At 41.2% G+C, this 17,190-nt stretch overlaps 1 protein-coding gene across 4 annotated transcripts in view; it reads right to left on the minus strand.

Annotated features, from left to right (window-relative positions):
* Nucleotides 1-5,653: 5,653 nt before the first annotated feature.
* Nucleotides 5,654-17,190, minus strand: part of phldb2b (pleckstrin homology-like domain, family B, member 2b) — a 42,333-nt gene continuing 30,796 nt past the window's right edge. For 3 of the 4 annotated variants that reach the window (XM_049564993.1, XM_049564994.1, XM_049564996.1), the window contains 12 exons: nt 16,718-16,873; nt 16,275-16,385; nt 16,054-16,128; nt 15,163-15,315; nt 14,021-14,164; nt 13,692-13,791; nt 12,105-12,255; nt 9,383-9,473; nt 9,048-9,194; nt 8,232-8,451; nt 7,933-8,018; nt 5,654-7,718 (listed from right to left, as the gene is read on the minus strand). In XM_049564993.1, coding sequence (XP_049420950.1) covers nt 7,578-7,718; nt 7,933-8,018; nt 8,232-8,451; nt 9,048-9,194; nt 9,383-9,473; nt 12,105-12,255; nt 13,692-13,791; nt 14,021-14,164; nt 15,163-15,315; nt 16,054-16,128; nt 16,275-16,385; nt 16,718-16,873 — 1,575 coding nt within the window. In that variant the 3' untranslated portion in view covers nt 5,654-7,577. The remainder of the gene's footprint in view (nt 7,719-7,932; nt 8,019-8,231; nt 8,452-9,047; nt 9,195-9,382; nt 9,474-12,104; nt 12,256-13,691; nt 13,792-14,020; nt 14,165-15,162; nt 15,316-16,053; nt 16,129-16,274; nt 16,386-16,717; nt 16,874-17,190) is intronic. The other variant, XM_049564995.1, reaches the window with a different exon arrangement.

The raw sequence follows: 17,190 nt of genomic DNA on the forward strand, positions 1-17,190 counted from the left end.
TCATTCTACGCTCTCTGATCAGCTGGCTCGACAAGGGTATCGAGACTTCGTGGCGTGCACTGGAAGAGAATATGGCTCTTCCACTGAAACTGAATGAAATCTTATTTTCCAATATTCTCCTAAGCAAATCTCAAGTCCACTTTGGTCCCATTGTGACTCACTTATTAGCAGTCTGGAGGGCAGCAGAAAAAAATGTGTGGTATTTCATCTAATTGGAACCCCTATTCACCTATCTTTTACAATGATCGTTTGTTGATTGGTAAATCCCCAATTAAGTTTGGTCAATGTCGCCAGTGGTACGACAAGGGGATTCATTCCCTTGGTGACATTTTTGGGGACAGGGGCCTATACTCCTTTGAAGAACTCACATTCCGGTTTAATTTACAACATTCCACTTTTTATTTCTACTTGCAGCTAAGAACAGCCATGAAAACATATGGCGTACCTTGGCAAGGTCCACTGGAGGAGCACTCTTTGATCAAGCTTTTGCGTCAGGCCTGGGAATCAAGAAAAATTGTATCTAAACTGTATCGCTATTTCCTAGAAAAATCATATGTTACTCTGCCAGTTAATGCGTCTTGGCAGGCAGATATCCCTAACCTGGATCCCAACTTCAGCTGGGATGGTGTCTGGGATACAGTTAAACAGTCATCCAGAAATCCTGACCACCAACAGATCCATTTAAATTTCATTCACTGTACATATATGACTCCTCGTAACCTTTACAGTATGAAACTTAAAGATAATCCGAACTGTACACTATGTTTTACAGGCACAGCAGGTACCTTTTTCCACATGATTTGGGAATGCCCAGGTGTTGCTAATTTTTGGAAAATGGTGCAGGGAGTACTGTCCTCATTAATGTCCATTCCTATCCCCTTGTCTCCATCTGTTTTTATTTTAAATGATCTCTCTCAACTGAAACTTCCAAAATCCCCAAAGCGCGTGTTTCTGGCTGGCCTGACTGCAGCTAAAAAGATGGTTGCAACAAGGTGGAAACCTCCCCATATGCTAACTTGACGACAGTGGCTGCTTAATTTCATAGATGTTGTGCTTCTGGAAATGTCCACAGCACGCGTCCATGGGGCAAGGGAGGAGGTGACAATGTGCTGGGCTCGAACAGTGGAGGCTCTCGAAGGCCTTTTGGTGTGAGGCCCCCCCAAATCCTAATAAACATTTGATCACAAAAAAAAAAAAAAAAAAAACTCTCGAGGAGTGTGCTCCCCAGCTTCAAGTCCTTTATCAAACTCCAGCTGGTGTGCCCTGTTTTCAGACTGCAGTGTCTGCTGCACACTGACAGTCTCAGCCCTGGCTTCCTGCACCTGTTTCTGGAGGTCTTGTATCTGCCACCAGGGACTGTAACTCCATTTCGATATTTATTTCACTAATTTTCCCTAATTTCCATTTTGATTTTTTTTTCAGCTTGTGCATTTAAAACACATCCATTCCAAACTTGCAACACCAGCATCTGTTTGATGCATTTTCCTCCTTTAAATATGTGATCGCATAATAAATTATATCATAACCAAAACAAACAAGACCAAAGAGTAACAATCAGGCTATCCCTTCCCCTTATTACTAATAGAAACAACACCTATTAATTAATTCCTGGCTCCTACAGATGGGTCTCTGGGCAAAGTCATTGTGAAATGTGAGGGGTAACAAAAGACAAAAAAAAATGTGACTATGGAATCATGAAAGCAATGTGTAAATGTTCAACACAGAGAAAGCTCCCTTTCAGTTCAGAGTAAAATTAGCTGTTTAAATAGCTAGCTTACAATTTAACATCTGACACATAACTGGTGTGTGGTATATTTTGATGGTAAGCAGAGGCATACAACAGTACGCAGTTAGCTTAGATGCTAAATTTGTCATGATCAAGAATGAAGAGGCTTTGTGCTCTCATCCAAGCAAACACCCAGCAAACAGGTATCCTTCAGGGAGGGGTCCCTAAAGGTTACCTGGAGGTTCATTGTAAAACCGTTTTTGGAAAATACCTCCGGTTCACTAAAACCAGAGCCCTTGAACAGAGAATGGAAAATTAAAAATAAAATAAAATAAATTCCCCATGCTCTCTGGAAGTGAACTAACAGTGAGTGACTTCTGTCAGTGTTGTTTCCAAGTGCTGTTGAATGTTATACCCTTGTTTCAGCCGTCTTGGTGCTGCCTGAAGTTCTGTCATGTCATGTGAGAGAATGTCGCCACCTGCTGATGTGGTGAGTAACTACACCTCACACACATGTTTTTACAGACCTACTGCAGTAGGAATTAGACAAAATAATACAAAACAGATAGGAGGGAAGTCACAAATGTCCCAGGGCCCACAAACTCACAGGAAGTGATCCACAAATGTGCAAAACTTGTTTCATGTGTAAAAATGGACCCACAAATGCATAAATATGACTTCACCTGTAATTGCTGTGGTGAAACTCTTTACATTTGTAAAACCTGTGACAGTTTTATGTGAAATTAAAGTACGTGTTTGCAGAGTAGCCTAAGTTTTGTGCATTTGCAAATGAATATTTGTGGGTGTGAATTCACACAAATGTAAAAGGACATGTCTGTGCATGGTGACATATTTGTGGATCATGGTACATAGCCAAATAATTTCACAAGTACGTGTGTTATAATTAGTCCAGTTTTTTATTTTCTGATATTAATTTTTGCTATAATTGTCCTTGTTAAGAACCACTGCTAAGACTCTGAATCACTCAAAGCAAAGCAGAAGTCAATCAACAAGGATCAATGCCTGTTTAAGAGCTAGTGTAACAGTGCTGTGGTTGATGTGTGGTTGTAGACACAGAAACCACTCAGCTGTAGTTAGTAAAAGCAGCTGAAAAAGCAGCAGAGGGTCGCTATAAAACACCACTGCCTGCATGTCTTTGGATGTGGGAGGAAACCAGAGCACCTGGAGGAAACCCACGCAGACATGGGGAGAACATGCAAACTCCACAGAGAGGCTGGCCCCCTGTGAGGTGACAGTGATCACCACTGCACCACCATGTTGCCCTGCATTCATAAATATACATGATGAATATATACTCATCATGTATATTTATAAACACATAACAGAGATGTTATCCACACCTCAAGTGTAGAATGGTCGTTCGTCCTGTTTAGAATGGAGGAGGTGTTATGTATTCGATGCTATAATAAGGAGCGAGCGGGCTGAATTCACTGGCTAATGAGCAGATGCTGCAGCAAGCCAGGATACTCAAACGAACAAGTACACGCGCAGCTGTAATGCCAACACATAAGCCTACTTTCTGCACATCTCTGGCACAGCGACGCCACCAACTGCTGCTCTGACCCTCCACAGCAGGTGCCTCGACTTCTGGATCCTCGATATCTGAAGCCTCGGCAGCTGGGGCCATCGGCTCCTCAGATACATCTAGCTGGTCAAAATTTTCAGTCAGACTCCTACATTCCTCTCTGAAACTAACACCAGCTAGAATCTCCTCCTCCTGTCTCGTGTGGAGCTGCGTCTTAAGATCGCTGTTGGACTGTTCTAAATCACTTATATGAAGGAAAAGCTCCTCTGTCACTTCCTTCATGTCAGCAATTTCACTCGATTGCTTTGTTAGGAGCTCATCCTTCATGCAGATAAAACTCTCATCCTCCACTATCTGGTGCTGAAGAGATTGCACAGCTTTCTTTAGGTCTTCATTTTGCTCCTTTTGTTGTTCTGTCTGAGCTTCCAGTCGAGCCACTTCCTCGATGAGGCTTATATTTTGTCCAGTCAGAGAGATTTCATTGTCCTTACCACTGCACAGTGCAACCCTCAACTCTTTAATCTCTGCGTCCTTACTCTCCGCCAGAGATTCAAAATGGGTCAGAGTCTGGGTCAGCTCCTGTATGACTAAATCTTTTTCTCCAGTGGCTTCCTGAGATTTCCTGAACTCATTTTTCAAACTCATTATCTCCTCTTCCAGTATAACTGTGTACTTCTGAACACTGTTCAGCATTGCATCACACTCAAGCTCCTTGCTGTCACGCAGTGCTCCCCTCATCGATTCTATGGTTGTCATCTCCTCCTCCATAATGTCTCCAGGGCTGTCACTTGAACTTGCTGGTATTGCCGTGACATTCTCAGTGGCCTCTTGTGGAGACAAGCAGAGGCGATGAAACTCACCTACCTCACCGACGACCTCACTATCAGACATATTGTCTCTGTTAACGGATTTTCAAACGATTGTAGACGTTTAAAAAAAAAATCCTGCACAGCTCTGTTTGTAGTTAGGACGAAATCCGGTCTGGTCTGAGCTGGGATGTCTCAGGGATTCACCCCTATTTACAAACTTTCTCTCTGTGCTCTGAAGCGTCATAAAGGACTTTCTAGATTCTAGAACGCCCGTTATGATACTTCAGAGCACATTCGCACATTTGCGCATGCGCTCGAATCGCAGTGACGTCACTACCTCTGTTGCGTGTGACATGTGTGGAGCATGCTCTCCTTTATGTAAATATGCTTTTATTTGTGCTAAAAAACTTACAGGTGTTGTGCCATTCATGTAAATATCAAAAAGCGCTTACTGCTGGAATATGACTGCAAGCACTTGGCCGGCTTGAACTAGTTCAAATGTAACGTTACAAACATGTTACGGCCCACCGGGGAAGTTTTTAAAAATCATTATTTACTAAATATACAATAATACACAATAAAAGCCCGAAGGTCTGCCGCTACAAGAAGAACTTCCGCTGCTGAGGTCCCGTGTTTCCTGTCAACGGTGGAGGTCACGTGTTTCCTGTCACCCGTGGAGGTTGGAGGTCTGCAGCCAGGTACTCTTGGGACGGACCGGGTAAAAAGAGCCGACGAAAGAAACGCGAGTCTCCATGTTACCTACATACTTTGTGAGTACCCGTGCTAGCTACTGTATTTCAATAAAACAAACCAGAAATTAACACTATGAATTTTATAGTCTTATTTCACAAAATTGTTGCCGTGACCGGAAGCTGGGAATCCTCAGTTCCGGTCACTACTTTCGTATGTGCCGCTACGATGTGTGAACTGTTACTATGGAGCCTGGACAGCGCACTCTCTCCCAGTTACTTATATCTTTGCCCAAATGTACAATTGCAGATGTTGTTCGTCTTGTTGACACATTTTAGGGAGACGTGAAAAGGTCAAAGTTGGACAAGGGATATATAAGCTTTTATTTTACAGGTGCGGAAAAAGTTACAGGTGTTGGGCCGAGCTGCGCGTGCACCTCTCGGGAGCGCCAGAAAATATCTGACTTGTAAATAACGGGAGAAAATGGGTTTGAGGCTCAATAAAAGATGCAAAATGATTATTTAGTCTATTTGTATATTTACTGTTTTTTTTTGTTGTTGTTGCTAAGAATTAAATATAAGAAAAAGCTTCTAACCCTGCTTTAGTTATCCATATCATTGTAGTTTAACACATTTACAGTGGTTGTGTTTAAAGTTATTTTGAATGTTTAAGAAAGTTGACTGACTCATCTGGTATTTCATAGATGTTACACATTTGAAACACTGGTTAAAATGTAACATGCACCTCAAGCGATGGCACCTGAGGTGTGTGGTTCTGGAGTATATAACTGACTGAATGTTACACGTCATTCCTGTAATCAGTAATTACTATGTTGATGTCAAAGCCAGTTTCATACCTGCTCTACAGACTTAATAAACTAGGTAAAATATATATTTTTTTATTATTCATATGGAAATACAAAATTAAGATACATGCATTGGTAAAGGCATAAATACAGTAGGATCAACATAAAAAATATTTATAAAAACACAGGAAAATTTAAGCTCATGACAGCTTCCACTGAAACAGCCTCTTTTAGTTGGAAAACAACCATGTGCTTGTCATGAAAAAACAGACGCCATTTTGATCTCATTGTACTGAACAAAGAAAAGCCAAAGCAAAAAAGCACATATACATTATACCACAGAAACATGTACTTTGGTCAATAAACAAAAGCGATGCTGAGCGACAAGGTGATAAATGCACTGATTAGTGGACTGAATTTCGATGGAGTATGACAGAGAGTATAAAAGCAGCTTTAATGATCAATGTGGAATAGTCCGTTGAACTTAAACATTGAATTAGTGGTAATAAAAGCAATGCGATGAAAGCTAGTGGACCAAAGCAGCACAATAATCAGTCAGTTTTCATGACTCAAGGCATCTTCAGTGAGTGCCTGTACCATAGATTCTTCCTGCCTGACATCTCAAAACACAACTTCATCCTACAGAGGCTATTTCTAACAAAACCACTCTGGACCATGTTTCCACATTGGTGTGTTTTCTCCCCACAGACAGTTTGGCATTGTATATAGATACACGTCGCTCTTACAAATATAGATAATACGCATGTCAAAATACTGTCACACAAAATATGGTTTAAAAAATAGGCACAAATGGGAGTTTTGTGTCGACAATGGGTTTTAACTGTCCTCACTATTTTAAAACTAACTACAACTTAGAAACAAAATGTACAAATACCACAATATAATGCCTTAGCAACAGTCCTTATTCCTCGTGCTCATTTGACTAACTCATAATTCTGGAACATAACAAGTCTGACACTGTTTAAACAGAGCTTCATTTCTGAGCCTGTGGTGACACAACTGTAAACCAATCACAGGAGACTTATTATAACCATGTTGAGTGCATAATCACACCCAAACTGAAATCTTTTGTGTGATGGTGTGGCCTGGATCATTAGTGTCACTCACCATGTAAGAATAGCACCTTGGAGCTACATCAGAAGCTCGTGGTTAAAAAGAGTATGCACACAAAACAGGCACTTCTTAGCATGTGTTTTAAAATCACACATGATCATATGACACACGCATGCACATCCATGCACACAGTTAAGACCTGAGAATGCCACAGTAATGATACATGAAATGAAATCAAGATGATAAAAGTTCAAAATGAAAATACATTTACTCAACTACTTTTACTAAATTAATATGCATTATTTATTCTGTACACGGGGATTTGTCTAAAAATGATTCAATTGACCTTGTTCTTCTGTGTCATATTAAGATTGTGGAGGTTTTGTGCGTCATTTCTTTAATCATAACTACGGTTACATATTCCTAGTTGATGTTAATAACTGGTTCACTCCACATCAATTTTTCCAACATTACATCCACATTAAAAATCTTTTCTACAGAGCTTCTTATGGCAAAAACAGAGCTGCTGAGTAACAGCCTGCTCTTCTCTGAAGACAATAAGCTTATTTAAAATATCATTTTTAACATTTATGTCCCTTACACTAAAACAAAACCTTGAGGTACACCTGAAGTCACTCCAAGGCACGGTGGTGGTGCACCATAGCCTAAAAATGTTCAAACGATCCTCTTGTATCTGCCCATATGATCGTAAACCCTGACCATCTTGTAAATGAGGTGGATAAAATATTGCATATTATCTTGAGTAACTCGAGGCTGCCGTCTCTACACAACAGAAACTGCATTCGTTCTTCAGCATAGATGACAATAATATCCATTCGGACAGTTGAAAAGTCCAAGAATAAAAAAAGGAATAGAAACTTAAAAGCCACAATGAGTCGCAACACACTGGCATATCCTGCTCCTTCACTACACCATGAACTGGGTGTATCCCTCAGCGCCTGTGACGATCACATCCATCCAGATCCTCATGGCCTCAGGAGAGGGAGCAACCATGTAGTAGATTCTGTCATGAGTCTTTACACTGAAGGTGAGGGAAGGGTTTGGGCTCTGAGGGAGAGGAAGGAAGGTGAAAGGAGGGAGGAGCCAGTCAACGATGGGACAAAAAACACAGAAGGGAGATGGTGGATGAAAAATGGTGAGTGGGAGACAGACAGGGAGACGTAAAGAGTAATTTTACGAGTAAATAAGAAGATAATAATTCATACTTTTCAAGATATGAGTTATTTGCACACATCATGTTTGTAGCAACATATACACATACCTTATGTGCATTCTTCAAGTGATCATAATACACTTCTTCAATTGCTTGGAAGTAGATGACTCCTTTCAGCTTGGCTTCATGCTTGTCTGCAGAAGATACAACAGATGGTATGACATAAACAATATGTGTGAACGTACTGTAGGGTGTTCAGTTTTGTTTTAACGTATTGATTCATATTTCAAATGCACATAAAATATAGGAAATACAAGTGATGATGCTCTGGATACTCTGTGCACGTATGTGTGTATTTGCATCTTATGTAGTAGTTTTAATGTCTGCATGTGCATCTTCTGCCGTACCTGAATAGTAGGACAGTGTGCGTCGGTTGCGGTCAAAGACAAACCAGCGTTTCTTCCATGTTTTGATTTTGCCTCCCATTTTGATCAAGTACCCACGACAGGTCTTTTCAGAGATGGACAAGTGGAAGCATGTGTCCGCGCTGTGGCCCGCCGACTCAATGTGAGCCCGCAAGTCAAAATCGTCCTTCCGCACCGGCAGGTACCGTGTTAGCGGCCGGGACTGGAGAGAAAAGAGTGAATAGGTTCATTGGAAAGGAGAGGGACTTGGTTAAGTAATAACAATGATGTATTTATAATGTGTTTATATAATTCATACAAATCATGTTAATCTATATCATATGTTAGATGGATTTAAGTTTTCTTTCTTCTGCTGCCAGCAGTTGATGGTCCGGGCAACAGAACAGAGGATGATAGATGAAGCTTATACTAAGAACTGTCAGCATGGACATGATTGAAACCATACAGAGAGAGCAAAGTATGCATGAAATGTACAAACTGTAGCTATAGAAAAATGATTGAATGCTTTGTCAAAAGAATAAAAGTTGAATTCCCTGAAAATGTGACATCAAGTTCAAAACAATCTTTTGGAACAATTACAGCATGACAAATCTCTCTTCTTGTTTAGAGAAAGCTTAACTAGTCTTCTCATGATGCCTCACTGGTCCCATAAAGGCTCATACAATTTGATATATGAGTCTACAGGTGATTAAAGTACATGCTGGGTCATCACAAATTGAGAAACACTTTCAAATCATAAATTAACGTTTATGATTGAAACACACATCTTTTATGCTCCTGGTTTTTCTTTCCTCTTACCTGTGCCCTCTGTTTTTCTCGCAGTTTCACCTCACGGTCAATGAGTTTCTGGCGTCTGCTCGTCTCTTCCTGTAGCCTTTTCTCCAGATCCTCCCGTCTTTTCCTCTCCTCCTCCAGTGCCTGCTTCCGAGCCTCCATCTCTTGCTCCTGATGGATAATTGAAGTTGTCATAAAAACACACAAACACATACTCACAGACTTACACTTTTGCCATCTCTAAAGAACTTTACATTAATTCATTAATACTTTTGGCCTGCGTGTACCACTAACAAACTGTAAAACAGTTAAAACAAAAGCATGAACTCATAATGAACAGGATTTGATCTCGTGCCGACCTTGTGTTCCAGGAGGCGGTTCTTCTCTGCCTGGGCTTCTCTCAGCATTCGCTCCATCTCCTCTAGCTTGGCCATATTTGAAGTACTGGCACTGTAGCACACAAACACATACAACACACATCAACTACACACGTACAACATCTTCTGTATAATCTATCACTGACACAGTCATGGGAAAACAAACACCGTCCACAAATAAACAGTCATGTGGTTGAACCTGAAATACACTGAAACTGTAATGAAGCTGAGCAGCTGAAAAGATAATTTATTAGACCTTCTACACCAGCAGCAAGCTCAACACCCTGACTCTGTGACCCTGTATTGTCTTATTCTCTTATTATTTTAATGCTTGTGCCCACAGCGCTCAGGTGAGGTCGGGGCTTTATTAAAAGGTAGCGACCAGGTGCCAGACTGTAAGCAGCAGGCATCCAAGAGACACAGTGCTGGAAAAACACAAATATGGCGAGGCAAATAGCCAAACTAAAGTGAATCTGAAGTTGGCTTTTACATTCACTTTCACTGGTGAGCGTGTTAACAAACAGTACCTGACAATCCTGCGTTTTATACCTTTAAATACAGAGCATAATCACATTTGAGAAACAAGGCCCTCGTGTCTGTTAAACCTCAGTGTAATAATGCAAATGTACAGAGAGAACACACACACAATCATAGTCTTTTTTTTAGCATTTCAGCAAAAAGGCTGCAGCCTCCTGAGAACAGTCCCAATTATCCACTGTTTATGTGAGTGTGTGTGTGTGTGTGTGTGTGTGTGTGTGTGTGCATGCTGACTCAAAGAGGAAATCCATTAGGAAAGGAAGCCTGGATGTCAAGGCAATCTAAGGATCAGACCATCTCTCTCTGTCTCTCTGAAAGACTTTCTAACGCTCTGCAGTGTCACCGTCTTTAGGTCAGCACAGCAGGCAGAATCAGGTCTCCCTGACTGCAGATGGACAACATATGACACACTCCTGACTGACATAACAGAGGAGAGATTTGTGTTTATGTTTGTCATATTTAACTGTATTTTTCTCTCAACATTTTCCTCTCTCTCTCTCTCTCTCTCTCTCTCTCCCTCTGACATGCAAACACACACACTCACACGCACTCTCTCTTATCCGCAGCCAGGAGGAAATGGATACCCAGTGTTGATCTGTGATGATGTCGCAACATTGTTAAGATGAATGGTACACATTAGACTCAGTCTAAACAAATCAGGAAGGAAGGGAGGGCAAGAGACAGAAGCAGGGTACCCCAAGTAATCTCAAAAAGGACTTGGAGGGAGGGAGGGAATTAAAAATGTAGGAGAAAAAAAGAGCAAGCAGAAAAAAAGAAAATGCTTTCCCGCTCTGTGGTATTTTTTTCATGAGCAGTTGCCAGTTTCATATGAAGATCACCACAGCTCTCACTTTATATTCTGCCATAACCTTAACATAATACTGCAGATTTACGTTGCATATTTTAGTCTTGTACTTTTATTTAGACTCAAATTAATCTTACATGACACATCCCCTGTTTCTTTGTAACTACTCACATAAACATGAATCTAACCAAACTCCAACCTCACTGTAACATCCATCCTTTCCTCTCTTCCTCCCATCTCTTTGCTATTCTCTTACCTCAATCGATGAGAGGGTATTGCACTCATAGTCATCATAGACCAGCCACGCTCAAATCTAATTATTCAAGTATTTAGATTACTTCCTCTTGCTCCAACACTCCAAAAAACAGGAAACATCACTGACAAAAAACTCCACTTCTATCATAAAACTACTAGTTTATCCAGCACTGATTCAGGTTCCACCGCACACGCCTTCCAATCCGATCTAAGCCGGTACAACACAATCCAACTGGAACCATTCTGAGGATCACAGAGGCAGCCCGTTCCAGGAAAACTTACAATGCAGAGAGGTCAATCTGCAAATGGTTTGGGACTGTGCAAAATTTCTCTGCAGACACAAGACCATACCATTCAGAGAAACAAGAGGAGGGGAGACAAAGGACAGATGCAACCACTGTAAAAAGGAGAATGAGCACACATGGTTTCAGTCCAGAAGGGGGGTGGACCCCTAAATGTGCCCCCTCACTCATACTGGTTTGCTCAGTTCATCTGAACCTGAGGGGGTTGACTGTGAACACACACTCACACAAACACACCCACACACACACCTTCATGTTTTCCGTCTTCCGTAACCTGACCCTTCCAACACTAATCAAGAGTCCCCCTTAACTCATATAACACACACACACTTCTACACATCTAATTCTCCAAGGAGGGACCATGAAAGGCGGGAAACCTCTGCTTTGCAGCTCCACACACTTTTTACATTAACTCACTTTCTACACTCTTTGTTCACCCCCCCCCAAACAGTCCATGTTTCACATTATGAACACAAAGGGACATTTTTGTGTATTCAAGTTTTTAATTTTCTGTCTGTCTCTTGTCATATTTCAACTTTCCAGTCTTTCTGTCATTCAAAGGGACACACAAAAGCACAAACACAAAGAAAGTGTAGAAAGATGCAGTGAGTGATGTTGGTCAGCAAATACTTCACTTAGAAATATTTAAGCTAGACTAGTTTTACACCTACAGCAGAAATGACACACTTCACTTTTTTGTTTCTGTCACTTCTATTAATATCCACAGACATATATGTGTACACACACACACACACACACACACACACACACACACACACACACACGACACGCCAGCGACACTCACCTGGAGACATTATCAGGTGAGCAAGCAGAGATGCTGGTTTCAATGGAGTCAGTACTATCCACACTCATTGTGTCAAAGGCCTGGTTGTCACGGTACCCAAAGGCATCGAGGTAGACATTGGTCTGGGAGGCTGCTCGGGAGCCGGGCTGACCTGGAGACACACAAACACAGAAAGAGAAATAAACAACAGCTTCAGTAGTTACTAACACAAGCTATTATTCTAATGCATGTGTGCACATGCAGTGTGCTGTACCTGTCTCTGTCACTCCATCTGGGACAACAGTTTGCCCCAGTGGCTTCAATTTTGGATCACAATGCCCCGCCACTGTGAACGCTCGTATACGTGCAGCCGAGAATAAATCCACGCCTAACTGGTGTATCTACTCTTGTTGAAATGTGTCCAGATAGTGGGAATCACAAACAAACAAACAAACAAACAAGCGGTTTCCAAAATGAGTAAACGCAGTACAGAGTCCTAAAAGTAACTATGGCAGTCCAAAAATACCTGGAAAGAAAATGAGATGTCCTCAGAATTAGAGGGGAAAATGGGAACTAAATTACGGTGCAGATACTCTTTAAGACAAACTCGGCCCCTGGGTACAAGAAGAAACACATACACACAAAAAACCTGATACCATCTGCCCCATGCAGCAGACCCACCCATCTGATGAGCCAGATCAAGGGACCAAAGGGACTGAGGGACCAAATACACAAACCAGTGTCCGGGAAAAACAGCAGTGCTATTATAGGACAAGGCACACACACACACACAGTACTCTAAAATTATACGTGAATAAAACTGATTTTGAGGATTTCCATCTTAGATAAGTGTAGTTACGAAAGAGTCCTCTATAAATAATCAAAGTTGGTTGTTGCATGTAATTACTTTGCACATAAGGAACTACATTTTCATTCACAATACTAAAACCATACACATGTCAAAGCTGACATGGAAGAAAGGCACAGGGTCCTTGAGGTAACAGACCATCCTTCATCTTTCAGCAGCTATATCTGTGTTCAAAACCACATGTCAGCACACATCTAAACAGAGGGCACAAGGATTAGACTCTCTAATGAGTGATCTTAATGATGGGAAATGGCTGGTTCACAGTTGTAGCAGGAATTTTAATTAGAAGAAACCTACCTCTAAGTGCGTTTTTTGTAACACTTCTAACAAACTAACCATTTTCTAACTGTTCAAACTCAAACCAGCACCTCTGCTGAACGCTCACGTGCACAAACACACTTACTGGAGCAGCCCTCCTCCATTTACATTCCTGCACTATCTCCACTGACAGATAAACAAATGAGAAACTTTGTGATCAGACAAAACACAATCAGGTGCACGCCCACACACAAAACCCGTAACCAGGATAGATGTTACCATATTAGGTGTATTTTCATGTGATAACCCAGAGATGAGTGTGTTTGATCTTACAAGTACAGACATAAATAATAATAAGAGAATAATGAAAACAATGAAGATAGTCTTTACAAGTGGAGTTACATATGTCTGTGCACCTACACGTACTCTCTTTATCTGTATTAGTGGTTTCTGAGCAAGTGTCCTTGTGGATGTGTGTGTACCTTTATGCAGACGTCGAGATTCATTTTCCTTGTTGGATAAGGAGAAAATTCTTGGAAGAATGCTGCCACAACTTGTGCTCTGTACCAGGGGATGATGGGACTGTAAACAACCAAGAAGAGACCAGATGTTTTTACTTACATGTATTAGCAATTCAAAAATAAAAATTACAGTATTTACACAATATTTACAATACATTACACAACTCAATAACAAATTTGAGAAAATAAGCTACAGATAGACCAAGAGAAAGTATGACATCTATAACTTTGTACTGAATTCTTTCATTTATTATGCATACATGACCATGACCATCTATATGTATGCGTACCTTGGTGGGAAAGCTGCGTCCCAGCGTTGCACACGTGAACTGGGGGGTCATGATGGGTGTGGTTTTCTTCCTGGGCAATGTGTCACTTAGATGGGAGCCACCTTCTCTCTCCGACCTCTTCCTCTCTTCCAGCAAACGGAAATGCTGATCAAACATACACACCGCAACAGAGGGAGGAGGTGTACGCTGTTAATTCATTATCAATTATTCATCACTGCCATCCATTCTGAATCAAATGAATGATAAAAATGATGTAATTTCATTTTTGGTTATATAACATTGTCCCAATTCTTTAATGAAAATGTACTGACTTTAAGTTGCAATGTGTTGGACTTAATATTTTACACTTTTACCTTTGTAAATCAAAAAAGACACTGTAACAAAACAAAATGCATACCACAATTCTTCAGTCCATAGTGATTTATTTCAGCCATATGAATAAATACTCATTTATTCATACGTGTATGAGATGGGATGGGACAGAAAGAGGATCAGCATTACTTATCGTGCACTATAAGTTAACTACAACCTGAACAATTATAAATCACCTTTTACAATCAACATTCATCAAAAGAATTGTGTAAAATGTGCATCTGGTTTCTACACATTGTCACACAAAAACAAACAAACACAAAGTTGCTGATGCGCACACACACACACACACACACACACACACACACACACACACACACACACACACACACACACACACACACACACACACACACACACACACACACACACCAACAGACACACACACACATTACCTGCCTGTGTTGGTGTCGGTGTTTTTTGACAGGAAGGGGAGGAGGGGGAGAGTCAGGAAGGGGAGAGGGGTCTCGATATGACACCATGTTCTCTGGCCAGTGCACAGAGGGTGTTTTGGGGAGGGGGCGGGGACACAGATGGGAAGAGGAGGAAGAGGAAGAAGAGGAGTGACAGTCGGCAGGTGAGGAAGAATGACAGAGCTTTGAAAAGAAGAAAGGAATATTGTCAGAAAACTGGAATGGTGCAGAAGAAGGAGGGAAAATAGCAACACTCTCATACACACACACACACACACACACACACACACACACTTTGCATCAACTACATCCGCGTACTTAACTACATACGGAAACCCTTAACACCACTACACACACCTCATCCTCCGGTGGTTTGGGGCTGTCGTCGTCAGGGGACGAGTTTGCCTCGGACTCAGGGGAGGCATTGGCCAGTGTGGGGGCATGGGCGGGATTAGGGTCCCCCCCAAGCTGTGAGTAAAGCTCATTGATTTCACTGACTGTGACATAGCCCTGGAAAGTGTCATGTGGAGAGAGAAGGCGTGAGGCATAGCATGAAGTGAGTCAGCCATATTAATGACAAACTTGAGAATTAGTTGTGAGAGTGATGCAGAATTTGGTGGTGATTTTAGCAGTTTCAAAGCAAAAACATAACAAAAAGTCTCATCGCTCAGAAGTTACACAGACACTGAACTGTTAACATTCATTGCGTGAAGTACACAAGACAATAGACAGTTACAAGGTTACCTGAGTATTAATACATGTGAGTATAAGCTGTGCACAGAATTAATGAAATAGGTCTCTGCTTAAATTTCTGTAACGTCTTTCTTTCCTGCATTGCAGTGACTGGCAGTTACAACAAGAGATTGAAAGGGGAAAAAGAAGGAACCACAAGGACAGACCGAAGGAAGGATGATATGACTTTACTGTCTGGACAAAGAGGAAAACAGAAAGCGATATATTAGTAAAACAAGACAAAAGTACCTCTGCATTCTTGAGAGAAATAGAGGAAAGGAGGGATGACAGGGTGCACAAGTTGCTTGGAAGAGGAGAAATTGTGGCAGAGGTGGTGTCATAGCATCGGTCGCTAAAAGACTGACACACATCAGCCAGAGAGGCTGTATCCTAGCAGAGGAGGAAAACCCCAACCATTAAAAATGATGAGAGTCCTGCCTACTCTAAGAGTCTGAAGGAGTTCAAAGAGGAAGACAGTCTTCAGTTTCTTGTCTGACAGCTGTCAATCAAACCTACCTCCCTTAAAGTGAAACTTCGGCCACCAGTGAAGTCTGCATATTTTCTTTCCAGCATAGCGAGGTTTTCCTTCTCCTAAGAGACAGGAAAAGGAAACAAATGAAACAACAATCAATTTTGAAAACAAAATAAACCTCTTCTTCATTATTCATTCTTTATATTCATACACAGAAGCCAGGACAGCCACATGCAAACACACACAAATACGGACAGGTTCGTACCCTTTGCAGCATTGCTTCGAGGGTGCTCCTCTCCTTCAGGAAACTCTCCTTCTCTCGCTGAGCCTGCTGGGTAATCTGCGTTGCCTGCTTCTTCAGAGTTAACAGTCGCTCCTGAAGGTACAGCAAAACAAGCCTGTTACGTGTTTCTAGCTCACTTATCAAACTAGTGCCAAAGCTACTACATGAAATAATTTTGTATGCTTTCAGACCATTTTAAACAGAGATTCATCTTAAACGTTGAGTGTGTAGGAATTAGGTGTTTCACAACAAACCAGTACATCTTAGAAAATTCGAAAAGGCTGCACATCAGCAAAAATATGTTTAGGTTTTTACTTTAATGGATTTTTAACTCATTCTGGATTGTAAATAAAACATGATATTGTACAGTATACATATTTCCATAGGCTGGATTCAAAACAAACAGACAGACAGACAGTCGATACCTTGCGAGTGACAGTGCTCCGCTGAAAGTCTGCAATTTCCCGGAGAAGCTGTTGCGTGTGGGTCTCCTTCTCCTCATCTTGCCTGCTCTCTTTCTCCAGTTGCTGGAACTCCAGGTCCTCAAAACGCTTCGACTCTGCATCGAGCACCTCACAGTCCTGAAAGACAAACACACACAAGAAATAATGCACAGGTAAACAGGTAAGACGAAGGATTGCATGTATACATCGTAAACTTAACTGGACATACATTTGATAAAACATGCAAGATGCAGGTAAACAAAAAAACCTAAAGGACTTGTGGTCACACACAGATACACAGGGGATGTATGGCTGTTAAATGCATGCAAATACATCAATATAATAAGATGTTAAGATTTACAGTGGACTCTGGAGTAGCACTGAAGCAGTAAATATTATGTTATATGGTTCAGACACACTGAGAACACTTAAATGATGTATACTTTATTGATGAA

Source organism: Epinephelus fuscoguttatus, linkage group LG21 (genome assembly GCF_011397635.1).
Source record: "Epinephelus fuscoguttatus linkage group LG21, E.fuscoguttatus.final_Chr_v1".
Lineage (NCBI taxonomy): Eukaryota > Metazoa > Chordata > Actinopteri > Perciformes > Serranidae > Epinephelus > Epinephelus fuscoguttatus.